This window comes from Malaya genurostris, chromosome 1 (assembly GCF_030247185.1).
Source record: "Malaya genurostris strain Urasoe2022 chromosome 1, Malgen_1.1, whole genome shotgun sequence".
NCBI classification, from domain to species: domain Eukaryota; kingdom Metazoa; phylum Arthropoda; class Insecta; order Diptera; family Culicidae; genus Malaya; species Malaya genurostris.
This window is the reverse complement of record NC_080570.1, coordinates 79,074,185-79,089,558: the sequence shown is the minus strand read 5'-3', so window position 1 is coordinate 79,089,558 and position 15,374 is coordinate 79,074,185. Positions and strand designations below refer to the sequence as shown.

The window sequence follows — 15,374 nt, the reverse complement described above, 5'->3', positions numbered from 1 at the left end:
ATTTTTAAAGCTCATAGCTCAGTTATCTGTGAAAGGATTTATATAATCTAACTCCCAATAAAATCGAAATTTTTCAACTTAGACGTGTATAGCAAAAGCATTGAAGTATTTCAATAGTACACTATTGAAAAACCTGTCTCATTTGATCCATGTGAACACCAGCCAATCAGAACGCGTTCTGAGGAAGAGAACAAAATATCTGCTGCTGTACAACAAATCGTTCGAGGAAAATGTTCCGAACAGTGTTTAATATCGTAGTGAGTTCCACATTTTGGTCCTTCTGAAAGGCAGGAATGAATCCCGTACAGCATCCGGGTAGTTTCTTTGAATGAAATGCAAATCCGAAATGAAATATCGAAATTAAAATTCTTTATGCTGCTATTTTTATAGCCGTTAGGACCGCCCATTAGTGAAAAAGCTACAAACGAAATCAGGTAAAAACAAGCCTCTCAACAAAAATTGAATCAGTTTGGATTCTCTCGCCACTGCGAGCAGATGTATTTTGTGTCGATTGCAAAGCTAGTTTCGCTTCCGACAAGAGCGATTACGTCACAGCTGCCAGTCATTTGCATTGGCGAAAAAGCAACGGTGGATAGCCATACACAAAATCAGCCGTTCTAATTGCTCTAAAAGTTTTCTAAAGAACTATTAGGATTTGTTGTTCGCAAATCGAAAGGAAATATCCTCAGTTTAGTGCAAATCTAGAACAGTTTGGTTAGATTTTGGCATTTTTCGTTGTGTGAAATTCACAGTAATCTAGATCAAGTGAAGCCTTCTTTGTTTTTTAAGAAATGTGGAAAAGGGGAATGCTTGCAAAATTCATACAATTGATCAACTAATTGATATTCGGACGTGTTAAGGAACATGTCAGTTGTTTTCGTATTCACGACATCCAGTTATGTCTCTGACATTACCCACCCGCCTTTTTGTCTATGAGATGACTATTGGAACTGATATGACTACTGAAACCTTTACCCTATATTTTAAACAATTGCAAATTGAATTGTGTATCTTTAGAAAATTACAAATCACGTGAAACACATCACCAAAAAAAAACCAACCATCCTACTATGCATGATAAACGTAGATTATTTGGTACTATTTCTGATATTCATTAAACTCTTTCTGTTCCATATTGATGATCTACTCATTCTTCTAAGCGGGTTCAGATGAAGATGAACCAAGTAGATACATTGCGTTCCTTTCAAGATTGTACGTCGAATGCATGGTAGGTAGTGAGTAGTTATATCTCAGTTTGTATGGCGGTCATGTTTTTAAAGACTCTAGATATCATATCAGCTGTTTTTCAAAGATGAGCGAATCTTACAAAAGTAAACAAATCGAGTTTCTCTCACCTACCAATAAATGCTTCAAAATTCTACAATTTTGCCTAAAAATTCGGATTCTACAAAAATCTCAATATTTGTAATACAAAGAACTATAAAGGGCGAAACTGTCATCCCATTTGTTTACGTAAATTTCGCCCTCCGTGTTCCATGCCAACAAACAGGGCGACACTCCAATCGCTAGTAAGGGAGGGCGAAACTTTTTATAATCGTTATTTTAGATGGCTTCCGAACCTTTTACTACTGGAAATAGTAAACGAGACAATAAAATTACTCGCAGATTTATCTTCGGCGCGAAAACCAACCAATTTCACGAAAAATACGCAAGGTCGTAACTTCATAATTCACACAGAAAGCATAAATGTAAACGAATCGAAAAAGGACGAAACTCCTTTTATGTTGATTTATTCAGTAGATACAGAAGGAAAGTAGTAAAATTTGCATGCCTTTTAAAGATGAACCAACAGTTCATCGTCTAATCAAAAACTGATCTAAGAATATACGAAAATTTCTAAAGTGGATTTGAAACCAAAGTCGAAACATTCATCGACGTTTTTCTCCATTTGCTGTCAATGTTAGATTCGCCCTTCTTTGAAAAACAGCTGATACGTGCAAATTGAAAAAAAAAAACAGAAATTTGTCGATTGGGTTACATGGAGGGTACCTATCTTTTTGGCTTCTATCTTGTATTTATTTTTACGGCGTAAAACCTTTCCGATCCGGTTCGTCGCCGATAATGATGTTCTGACATATTGCAATGACAACGTAACTGATTCGGGCAGGTTTAAATGCACTCTCCTTCTAACTGACGATAATAAAAACACAGAAGCAGTTGGTAGGATGACAAAATACAGATACGATTGGTGCGTATTTTACTTCGTGATACATTAAAATCATATCTAGATGTTGGAACGTCGTAAACGAAGTCGAAAAAAAGCTCTGTTACGGGGAACTCTGGGTTGCACATTAATATTAACTTCGTTGAGCAAAACAGGATAGTCGGTCCTATCGTTGAAGATGACAGCTATTATCAAACCTAGTGATAATTCCCGTCGTACTTGTAGTGTGTCGAGACCGATTAATAACCTGCGACTTTCATTGAATGTAAGTTATTCATCGAGATGGATGCCAAGATCTATAACGCTAGTCTATTCTTCCAATCAAGGATTCATCCAGAAAGTATTCGAATAGTTATAGTTAGGTAAAATGCTTAAATTTCGTTTGATTCAACTCTAAACTATAGGTGATGGCCGCTCTGGACTATATGCTTTTAGTATATGTTTCGACCTGTCATGTACCAACGCAGCGGCAAATACATTACCATCGCTAGATATATGTTCCTGCGCACTCGGTATATTTCGATCTTTCTCCGAAAAACCGGTTTGGTTGTTGACACTTCATCAGCTTACTGTCGTCGTCGCTGAACCGATAACTTTATTACATGGCGAAATAAATGTCGAACAATTTTCTTAAAGGCCTAAAGTTCCAAAAGTTAAACTTTACCGAGATTGATGTGAATGATTTTTCGGTCTTTGCTATTCTAATATAGAACAAGTTATGAAAAATAGCATTTAAATTTACAACCATCTTTAGATTTATTTCATTACCTTCAGGTGATGATATTTTAATATATTTTCCAAACACTCACTACGGATTCATCTTTAAGAAATTTTATTAGTGCAACGCAAGATCTATTTCATCAATTCTCTAAAGTCAACATAATAACAAAAACCGAAAGATTACCTTATTACTTGTAACGAACAATGGATGTGCATTTTTTTGCAAAATTACAGACAGGTAAAATTTTGAGAATTCGAAAAATCATTATTTATTTTGAACAAGCAATAAACTCAGGATGATTCATTTGTTATTATTGTACTGTTTCGCAAAATGTTCTGATATCCCCAACACGCTTCAGTGAGTTTACGGCGTAATTACCAAAATAAAATATCAAAACATGTTGAATGGCGAGTTATCTCGCGAATACAAGTAGCAATGGGTGTGTGTTCGTAAATATTTACTACATTGATGTGGTCTTAGTGCTTAGAAGTATATGCCTGGATAGAAGTATTACTACCACAACGACGTATGTTATTCTATTCCACTAGCCGTGAAAGAACGATGAAAATATAGGTCCACCACGTAGAAGGCAAAAGATTTAATTGAGTTGAACAATTCTTTCAATCAGTGATATGAAGTGATGCTTTCGAATTATGATTATCATTAGAGAAATATTGAGTCTCACTCACTCACTTCACCATTTTGAGCAAAGCCAAGACGATTCAATATATTTAAAATTAGTAGAGTTATATTAAAAATATTGTTGTGAATTTTTCTCTCTTGGTATGCTGGCTTTCAAAGAATAAGTTTTAGTGCTGGCTTTCAATGATTCATTGTTGTTTTACATAGTTTCACATTTCTAGGGCGAATCCAAACGAGCCATTACAAAACAATTGTTTTTCCTATTAATAATAAAACATCATTGAAATTATTCAATATTTGTATAGCAGTCATCAGTTTGAATCGGTCTTTTTGGAAATGACACAATTGTTTTACCTGCAAACAAAGCAAAATTCTGGCATTAAATTCCTTTTTTTTTTTTCAAAAGTCCCTATGCAAATATTTTTACTTAATCTCGGATATGGGTAATAGGATTTTTTCGATTTCAGAAATTTCATGGTTTTTTCCATAACCGTCGAGTGGTACCACTTATCTATGTTCGATTTAGCTCAAAATTTGCATAGGGTCTTTTTTGATTTGGTACCCTATTGTACATGGAAGTTGTAATTCATTAGGTTTTTTAACGTCACCCCCACCCCCCCCCCCCTGTGGTAATTTTACAAGATATAAAATTCCATTAAGTAGACTAAGAAGGGTTTTTATCTTTTTGGTAAAGACTAAGAAGGGTTTTTACCTTTGAATGGTTTTGAGATCGGATGTTTACTTTTTGAGTTATACGAAGTTTTATATCCAAATTTCCAGTTTTTTTACAGTATCTGTCACATTTGACCTTGAAAACAGAATATGTTTCTATACTTAGATTCCACACGGTAAAAGCTATCCAACAAGCCATAGATTGTTAAAATCCGTCCATTTTTAACTGAGATATCGACATTTTCGTGTAATCGACTTTTTCCCCTATTCCAGCAGTAGAAGTTTTGAGCGCTGTCTGGCAAAGAAATGCTTGGGGGCAACATAAAACACGATTTTTTATACTGTTACAAAAAAAAGGCTGTGTACAGCATGATATTTCGCCTCGGACCGATTTTAGCACGGTTCGTTTTTGGCAACATAATCGTTCGAAGATGACATATGTAAACCAGATGATGGCAGAATTTTCGAGTTGAAAGCAATTCCATAATTATATTGATTTAAACTACTTACAGCAAAAATGCTGGAAGAACATAACACCCATATACCATTCGAATCAGTTCGTTGAGATCAGCAAATGCGTGCGTGATAAATAATTTCATTCAATTTTTTTTCTGAGATGATTCAACCGTTTTCTACAAACTCAGATTCATATGAAAAGTCGTATACTCCCAAACAAGGTTCCTGAACTATGTTTGGTTCCGACCTCTGGTTCCGGAACTACATGATGTAAAACGAAATTAAAACTGTGTAACTCATTTTTCTCGTAGATGGCTGAACCGATCTAAGATTCAAATGAAATCTAAGAATCATCTAAGATTCAAATGAAAAATTTTAAGATTCTATAAAACATCTTGTTTTCAGTCTGATCCAACTTCCGGTTTAGGGGATACAGGGTGATTAGTATAAAAATGTCTATTTCACATAAATTAATCAGGTTTATCGGGTTAGCAGATTTGGATAGTAAATAACCAAACAAAAATTATTTCATTTTTGGTTGTATTCAGTTTTCGTTTCGGAAGCCACCCAAAAATTTAATTCGCACTACGATTCCAAAAGATGTCTATATTGATTTTCAAACATTTTGAAACAAATGTAAACTATACAGCTACTCAGGTGAATTTGTCTGACTTCGGCTACACCGAATTTCGAATTCCGGTTCCAGTATCGAATCGTTTCTCAAAGCTCAATCGTTTTCTCAAAAAAGCCAAATCGAATTTCAGAAACTTCGACATATCATTGAATGTTTAATTACATTACAGAGTAATGAGTCATTTAAATCTCAAATTGCCACTTAAAACGACAGACATTAGAATAATGTCATGAAAACTGAAACACCGAAGAATATTCATGCAAAAAACACATGCGGATTGATAAAAAAAGGTATCATCTCACTGCTAGGTGGATTAAGCACGTTTTTTATATTAGCATCACTCTTCTCATGCAAATAAGCAACGCAAATGTCAAGCACTAGGTTGGAAAAATGATGCCGACTGTGTAACATAAACACTGAAGCATGCTTTTGTGAACTACTCGAATCGATCTTAATCAATTGGTATTAAAATTAGTATCCGAAATTATTTAATGAAAGTATGAAATATATATAATATATCATAGGTAACATAGTGCACATTGTTATTGTCTTTTGCGAATTGAATTGCATCCAACTCTTTATAAAACTGGATGTAAACAACATTATTTGTCTTATTGCATTGAAGTAAATGCACACGTTTAATGTCAAGATGCATTTGCTCCTTAAGCAAACCTTTAAGTTCTCGTATCGTAGGTCGAATTTTGCACTGCCTGAAATCAACAATAATTGTATTCTTTCGTGTCGGCGGTAGCTTTTGTTCGTTTGGTTTACTCATTTCGAGGTCGTTCTATTGTTCACTACACAATACTGTACTTGGTTTCTTCCGTCCCGAACGTAAGCGGTTTTGCTTTATCGACTGACTAGGATGAGATGAGAAAGCGAACTGAGGTAAAAGTTTTTATTTAGGCTTTTACTGTAATTTCCCCACTAACTCTTCTATGGTTAGTGGGTTTGACAATATTGCAAGCATCATCGTTAAAATTTAACATATATATGTGTTACAACCTTTGGCTTAATTACTGAATGTGTTCATCCGATTGAGGGTAGCAGTGACGGTAAAAAACCTAATACTACCGGTTTTACACGATGACGACACAAATGAACTGCCGATGAATCAACTTCATCTTTGACAGCTGCCAACGGTTTGCTTTGTTTTGCGACCGCAAATTTAGAAATTTTTTACTTCAACAGGGAATAGGAGAAAGAGAGAGAACAAAATGCGTCACCTGTCTTTGACTGAGTATACTTCTACTTGGTCATTGAACTATCGAGTATCTCATTTGACAGGCACTTTGACCGTACCGATTACAGTTGACGATGATTTTAGTCAGTCTGTCAAGGTCATTTGACATGACTAACAATTTGCAGCTCTGCACATAATACATATTATCACAATAACAGATCTACGACAATGACAAAAACTACAACTAAATCCATAAGACAAACATGAACACACTTTATAACAACAATTTTATTCGCCCTTATTCTGAATAACGTCGTATTGATTTTTCGATCGAATAATGTTAATGTTGACAGTTTTCTTCGATTATCGAGGTGTTTTGCACTCCGAGTATCTTCCGACCGGCCAAACTGTCAGCAAGGAATATTATTTAACTGCTGTGCGTCATAGGCGCAGAGCCATTCGTAAAAAGAGACCGGAATAATGATCTGACAACTACATTGATTCTTTGTGATTTTTTCGCCTTAAATTCAACCAATGTCGTTCCACAAACATTGTATTCGCTCGATTTAGCTCCATGAGACTTTTGGCTATTCAACAAACTCATACGATCGCTCTAGGATTCTTCTGATACTTGTAAAACTCCGGACAACCGTTCCAACTAACCAAAAGTTGGGATAAAAGGGATTGATTTGGCTTAAGCAGCTCTCAAATTTCATCAATAGCATTCTAAGCATTCCATTTTTTAAGTAATTATCCACACTTGAAAGTCGCGCGATACATTTGGGTGATAACCAGTTGCACCGCTTTGGACATGGAAAACGATATAGGAGAGCAGGACCAAGACCGAAACAGATTCAATGTGCAAAAACTACACTACGCTACAATACTGCAATAAAAATAAGACTATAAGGTTCTGATTCAACTCCAACCTATAGCGTTCATGTGACCCGCCTTTACCAGCCCGTCATTACCTCTTTAATCACCGAAATTGGATTGACTTGCATTCTCATTGTCCAACCATCGCCAAAAAATGAATTTATGCCAAATGACATTTGTACCTAGCATACGGATGATGGCTCGACTAATGAAATGACTATTGGTGCAGTCACCCTATCTAGATAACACCACTGCGTGGACACAAAAAAAAAACATTTATAAATGTTCCTAAACTTCAGTTATCAGTGCAGTGCTACACGTTAACGGAATGCATTGAAAACGTTTTGCCTTCCTCTATAGAAAGGTATTAGAATTGCTGGAAAAACTGACTTTTGAACGGAGCCTCAGAGACCCATAGTGTTATATACCATTCGACTCAGTTCGACGAGATCGGAAAATGTCTGTGTGTGTATGTGTGTGTGCACTTTTCGAAGAAATTTATACGCGCTCAATTTTCTCAGAGATGGTTGAACCGATTTGAACAAACTTATGCTCGTTTGAAAGCTACTGTCGGGTCATTGATCAAGTTCAAAGATCAAACGGCTGTGACTTTTTGTTCCGGAGATATGATGGTATAAGTGACGTAACCGACAAAACACGTTGATTTTTACCGCTCTTATACATATAAGGGTGCCAATATTTTGGGATCACTTCTAATTTCGTAAAGCGCTAGCGCTGAAAAGTTTAAGCACCTCGAAAAATGTCCTCATGCAAAATTTGAGCTTAATCGGACATGCGTAAGAGGTGCTGCCCGGTGGTTAAAGTTTGAATATTTTTTGAAAAAATCAACTTTCTGGGCTTGGACCCAAAAAGTCAATTTACAAAAAAAAATTTTTTCGAGATGACACTAAATCTTGACGTTTCATGCAATTCTAAGCCTTTTGACATTAAAATTATTTTTTCGATTTCGAAAATTACATGTAATGTAATGTACATGTACATGTAAATTACATTTCGAAAATATATTTTCATGAGACTGTTATGAAAGAAGAGAAAGGCATTATCACACCACTAGGTGGATTAAGAAGGGTTTTTTTGTTCTTGTTTTTGGCAACTCAGAGAAAGTTGAAATCTCAATTTTTTAAAATCCATGATAAATTATGGTATAACAATGTATATTCCATCTAAAGTAGAATCTTTGATTATAGTGCAAGGCTAGCTATTTTATCCTGATAAATATTAAGGGAACCACACCTCACACATCATATTCTCAATCAAAAACCCATGTGCAGTATGTGTATCGATCTCGTTTTCAAATGATTTTGTTTTTCTATAATTATAGATTTACGAAATGCCGAGGTGGCTCGTTACAGTAGTGAGGAAATATCGGGTAACGAATCGAACGAGGCTCGGCTGATGACCGAAGCGGAACGCCAGGCTGATTTCAATCGCCACAAGGAGGAGATGAAACGCAAACGACGCAGAAAGAAACGAGCTAGCTCGTCGATGCAATCGTCATGCTTCCAAGGTAAGATACGATTTATTTCTTCTAAAATCATTTAAAAAATTCATTTTTACTCTCCAGAATTGTACAAATTGACTGGTGAGGTGCTTGGCGAAGGTGCGTACGCTTCGGTACAAACGTGTATCAACATCTACACGGAGCTAGAGTATGCGGTGAAGATCATCGATAAAATTCCAGGACACGCGAGAGCACGCGTATTCCGCGAAGTTGAGACCTTTCATCATTGCCAGGGCCACCCAAATATCTTGCAGCTATTGGAATTTTTCGAGGATGAAGAAAAATTTTACCTAGTTTTTGAGAAGATAAATGGTGGACCATTGTTGACTCGCATTCAGGAGAATGTATGTTTCTCCGAGTACGATGCTGCGCAAATTATCAAAGAGATTGCATCTGGTCTGGATTTTTTGCACAAGAAAGGTATTGCGCACCGTGACCTTAAACCAGAGAATATTTTATGCGTGTATCCGGATAAGCTATGTCCTATCAAGATTTGCGATTTCGATCTTGGCTCTGGAATTAAATTCACTACCAACATATCGTCGCCAACTGCCACACCTCAGCTGTTGACACCGGTAAGTGTGTATACAGCATACCATATCTCTTCAAATTTTATAATACTTTGAATCGATATTGAATTGATAGTCCTTTAGCAGAATATTTTCAAATTATTTTTCCTCAGGATATTAACAAGATAATGAAATATTACAATTCTGTCAATAGAACAAATAATTTTGTAGAATAGAGGTTTGAACCCTGTGGTCATTTACCTCTTGGATTAAAGAAGCTTTTCTAATACATATGTGTATAAATTTGGGAATTTGCTCTAAAACTGTAAAATATTTTTTTGTCACGTCCAAAGAGACAGCAACTGTTTCTTACATTTATTACTGACCATCATTTTACGCAGCTGTCTTATAGTTCTTATTTTAAAATGTTGAATTAATTTTCAATTCAATATATTTCACCACATGAGCAAATAAAGAAAAGAAGCAAATGACGCTTGCTAAAAACTAGCCATCTTGTTCCCTCGCGACACAGATGTAAATAATAATAATAATGATACAATGTCGTTGATAGATGTTCGAACTATCAATATGGCTAGAAATAGTGCAGTTTTTCTGAAATCTGCTAAAAAAGTATATATATATATATATATATATATATATATATATATATATATATATATATATATATATATATATATATATATATATATATATATATATATATATATATATATATATATATATATATATATATATATATATATATATATATATATATATATATATATATATATATATATATATATATATATATATATATATATATATATATATATATATACATTTTTTTGCAAAGTTCTGGAAATATTATTCTACACTCATCAATCGAGAGGTAGAGAGACAGTTCATATAGATAAATCTTCCTTTGTTGTACTTATCCATAATCGTAGAATAACAAATGATTAGCAAAAGTTAATTAGCAGAACTAGTATTGGCATTTTCTTTTAGCATGTTTTAGAGGCAATGCACATTGTCGCCACTACGAATGTATGAACATTGGTTTGATCCATCTGTATATTTTTTTTTCAATGTATCAACGACGCTCGTAACGCTTCAACATTGTATGGCATTAATTTTCGAACATCAAACATCGCACATTCGTAAATAGTATTATGACATGATCAGTATTAGGAAGCAATTCGAAGTTCTTTCTCGTTTCAGTTTATTAAAATTGATTACATGTCATTTCACCGACGGTCATTTGGCATACGGTCATTACTCATACGGTATATAGGCATAGCGGTCATTTGTCATAAAAACAATAAAGGCATATATTCCTATGGCATACAGTTTTTTTTTTGGCATACGGTCATTTGTCGTACGGGGTTAGGTCGGGCGAACGGGTTGATTACAGGTTTGCTTGCGAAGGGGCCGCCGCTTCCGGCAGCAGATCGACAAGCAAACCTGTAACATCCACACGTTCTCCCGTTCTTCCCAAAACATAGAATAACAGTTTAAAAATTAGGAAAAAACAATATTAATTTCCACATTTAACTACAAAACAACAATAAATATAAAGAAAAAGACTTAACAATACGAAAAAGTTATCATAATATTGACCAAAGATAAATTAAGTAAAAGTAGATTACAAAATCATCAGAGTTATTTTGATTTCGGCCCCAACAATACTGCTGCCTCCTTAAAATAATTTTCTTTGTTGTACTTGTTAATACTTTGCACTATTTTCATTACATTGGCGTCATTATTTAGAGCCTTAAAATTTTTCGACGGGGCAGTTTTATATACACGCCATGTAAATGCTATTAAGAAATATATACATAGAGCTAGCTAAATTTGATAAATCTCGATGAACATTAGAAAAGGTCCCAAGTGCAACTGACAGATTCTCTTTGTTTAATTTCTCTTTCAGTTATTACGGCATATCCTTGTATTTTCCAACAATTTCTTAACTACAGATCGAAAGTCGATGGGTTCAGTCGTTATTCTATGTAGAAAGTTAGAGAGAAGGATTACCGATAGGACCGTAATAATCGAAAGAGAAAGTAAACAAAGAGAAACTCTCATTTGCACTTAGGACCTTTTCTCGTGTTTGTCTTCAAATATGTTCCTCCAGCCATCTTCAAGAGTCGCCGCGCCAAGCTGCTCTTCCGTCGGTAGCACTAGCTCCAGTTGTTGCGCGTATTCCTCTGCAGTACAACGCTACGTAGCTGCTCGAGGTTGAGTCCCGGCGTTCCTGTGCGACGAGTGTTGTGCACCGTCGATAGTTTTGAGCGCATACAAACCGCGACAAGGTAGTGGTCAGAATCAATGTTGGCACTGCGGTAAGTGCGGATATTGATGACGTCGGAGAAGAATCGCCCGTCGATAAGAACGTGGTCGATTTGATTTCCTGTGTGTTGATCAGGTGATCTCCAGGTGGCTTTGTGGATATCTTTGTGGGGGAAGAAAGTACTTCGAACTACAATTCCTCGGGAGGCTGCCAAGTTTACGCATCGTTGACCGTTGTCGTTTCTTACCGCGTGCAGGTTCTCCAGCCCGATCACGGGTCTGTATATTGCCTCCCGGCCTACCTGAGCATTCATGTCGCCGATGACAAGTTTTACATCCCGCCGTGGGCAGCTGTCGTAGGTTCGTAACTTCCTTTTTCCGGGTGGCTTGTTAGGCCTGCACCAACCTCCTGTCTCGCCGGAAGGCCATCGTGTCAGCAATGTTTAGCGTCCCACTGTGCTGTTCGGATGCAATGGACTGTATCGTTACAAAATCAAAAAATCGCGTATGCTCTCGGAGCAGTCAAACTTATAACTAACTTTTATTCAGATCGATTACAATGGTATGTGTATGAGAATGAACTGGAATCACGGTGTTTCATTTCTTTGATGGTTGTCGCGTCTTCGTGGATCGAGTTGCCAAACTAACATTCTCCCGCGCGTTGAAATGGACCATTTCAAGAAGGGATGGCTGGTTCTTCTCCTTCACCATCCAATGGAAGTAAACAGATCTTCTTGATTGCTCTCGTCGTTGTTTTGCCGTTAGGTAAACGCAGACCAACCACACGTGTGTGGCCGTCTCTTCCTGGAATCAGCTCAGTGATACGGGCAAGCATCCATTGCAAAGGAGGTACGTTGTCGTCGACGACCAATACTAACGCACCAATCTTGAACGTGGTGATTTTAAAATCCTTCTGGCGTTGCTGAAGCTCGTGAAGATAGTGGGTCATCCACAGGTTCCAGAATTTTTGCTTTAAATCTTGGACGAACTGCCACTTGGACAGCCGACCAGGATGAATTTGCTGATATGAAGGCTCTGGGATCGCTTGAAACTCCCGACCGATTAGAAAATGGGCCGGAGTGATAGCACGAACATAGTTTGGATCGTCTGAAGTAGGTGTTAATGGCCGCTAGTTTAAAATCGCCTCTATCTGGGTAAGCACTGTTGAGAATTGCTCGAAGGAAAGATTATGCTCGGCCAAAATTCGCATGAGGTGCCGTTTAACGGATTTGACACCCGCTTCCCAAATCCCCCCGAAGTGTGGGCTTCGTGGCGGAATGAAGGACCACTTGATTCCTCGCTGTGTACAAAACGTATCAAGATCACGACAATGTTGCTCATCACGAAACAGTTCAGCTAGACGACGTAGTTCATTGTTAGCGCCTTCAAAATTGGTTGCATTGTCGGAGTACAAATTCTCGATCAAACCTCGACGACTGACAAACCGTTGCAGGGCCCCGAGAAAGGCTTCCGACGTCAAGTCTGAAACCGCTTCCAGATGAAGGGCACGAGTTGTCATGCACACAAATACACAGATGTAACCTTTCGTAATCTGCGCGTTTCGTAGTTTGTGGTTTCCGCGAATATTGAATGGTCCGGCGAAATCCAGCCCGGTGCGTGTGAACGGAAACGACGGCTGGACTCGATAGTCGGGTAGATCTCCCATGAGTTGCGTAGATGTAGTTGGTTGGTATACACTGATATATAACCTTTCTGATGATGTTTTTTGCTCGTAGAGGCCAATATCGCTGTCTTACTATAGATAGCAAGCTTCTTTGACTGGGGTGAAGATTGGTTTGATGCAAGTATCGTATCAATGTTGTTGTCAAGGGATGTCTTTCCGGGAGTAACGCTTGATGCTTGTACTCATAAGGAACTTGAGCGTTCCTCAAACGGCCACCGACTCGCAGAATTGCATGAATGGATCGATGAAAGGATGCAAGCTCCGGAAGGGAAGTTTCAAACTGGGGTTCTTCGTTCGCAATAACTTCAACTCAGTAGCAAATGCTTCAGTTTGCACTAATCGCATGGTCAGTGCGTGAGATCGTGAAATCTCATCCGTCGTAGGTAAACCCTTAGTGAGTTTCTTCCTACCGCTACGCAAAAAATCACAAAAACGCACCACATATGCCATAGCACGCAGAATAATTGAAAAACGGCTAATTCGATCGAAAAGCGGTAGCCGTGCTTCTGTGACCGCTGTTACTAACACTGTCTTCTTCACTTCAGGAATATCTTCGTCCACCATTGCAGGCGGCACAACAATGATTGGATCTGCAATACGGAGCATTGTTGGTCCAGTCCACCAGAGCGAATGAGACTCCATGTTCTTCGGGGCGATTCCACGCGATAAACAATCAGCAGGGTTCTCCTTCGTTGGGATGTATTTCCATTGAAATCCCTCAGTCGTATTTTGAATTTCTCGGACTCGATTGCTAACGTACGTTTTCAGCTTACTAGGTGACTTTCGAATCCAGCACAAGACAATTTGCGAGTCACTCCACATAGTCACACAACCAAATTGTATATCGAACGCAGCTAGTATCTTCACAGTTAACCGTGATAATAGCACTGCCGCCAATAATTCGGCACGTGGTGTGGTGATTTGCTTCTGTTCCTTTGTTTTCCTGGGTAACACTCTTGACTTGCTGCATACTAACTTCATCTCCGCTGTACCGTCAGTTCGTTTCAATCGTGTATAGATACAGGCGCCGTATGCGAGCTCTGAAGCGTCAGCAAACCCATGGAGCTCGATGTCACTGGTTTCTTCGCTCAAAATCCATCGCGGAATTTTGATATTGTTTAGAGTTTGTAACTGTTGGTAGTACTCTATCCACAACTGCGCCATATCTGCAGGAACCGTTTGATCCCACTCCAGGTTCAATGTCCACAGCTCACGCATAATTAATTTAGCAGCAGTTACCGCCGGACCTACAAAGCCCAACGGATCGAATATCTTTGCAATTTGACTCAAAATTGTTCGTTTTGTGTGAATAGCGTACTTGTCGACTGGATGTGTAGAGAGCACTACTGTAAACTCATCTTTGACAGGGATCCACGCCACACCCAGTGTTTTCATAATTGTGTTGATACTCGTATCCTTGATTTCAATACCTCGTTCTCGTTGGACTTCTGGGATGTCCATCAGTAGTTCTTGGGAATTCGAGGCAAATTTGTGTACACAAAAACAACCCTTTGCCAAAAGAGCTACGGTCTGATTCTTCAATTCAATGATTTCCGGTAATGTATCAGCTCCAAAGAGTGCATCATCCATATAGCAAGATTTCTGGATCGTCTTCGAGGCTAATGGATACTGTACTCCTTCATCTTCAGTCAATTGACGGAGAGACATCGTCGCAAGAAATGGCGATGAAGCTAAGCCGTACGTTACGGTTTGCAAGTCGTACGTTTTCAATGGTTCATTCTGGGTTTCCCTCCACAAGATTCTCTGATATCTTCGGTCGTCTTCGTGTACCGCGACTTACCGGTACATTTTAGAGATGTCGGCTGTAAACACAAATCTATGGATACGGAAATTCAGAAGAATCGAGACCAAATCATTTTGTACTATTGGCCCGATCAATTGGGTTTCATTGATTGAAATCCCCGTATCTGACGCTGCTGATCCATCGAAAACCACACGTAACTTTGTAGTAGAACTAGTGGGTTTCAGGACATAGTGGTG

At 37.8% G+C, this 15,374-nt stretch overlaps 1 protein-coding gene across 1 annotated transcript in view; it reads left to right on the top strand.

The window, feature by feature from the left end:
* The window catches only part of LOC131440568 (probable serine/threonine-protein kinase pXi), a 49,598-nt gene that overhangs the window by 11,059 nt on the left and 23,165 nt on the right, over positions 1-15,374 (top strand). Inside the window, exons 2-3 of the mRNA XM_058611965.1 lie at positions 8,712-8,897; positions 8,955-9,466. Of these exons, the coding sequence (XP_058467948.1) occupies positions 8,712-8,897; positions 8,955-9,466 (698 nt within the window). The remainder of the gene's footprint in view (positions 1-8,711; positions 8,898-8,954; positions 9,467-15,374) is intronic.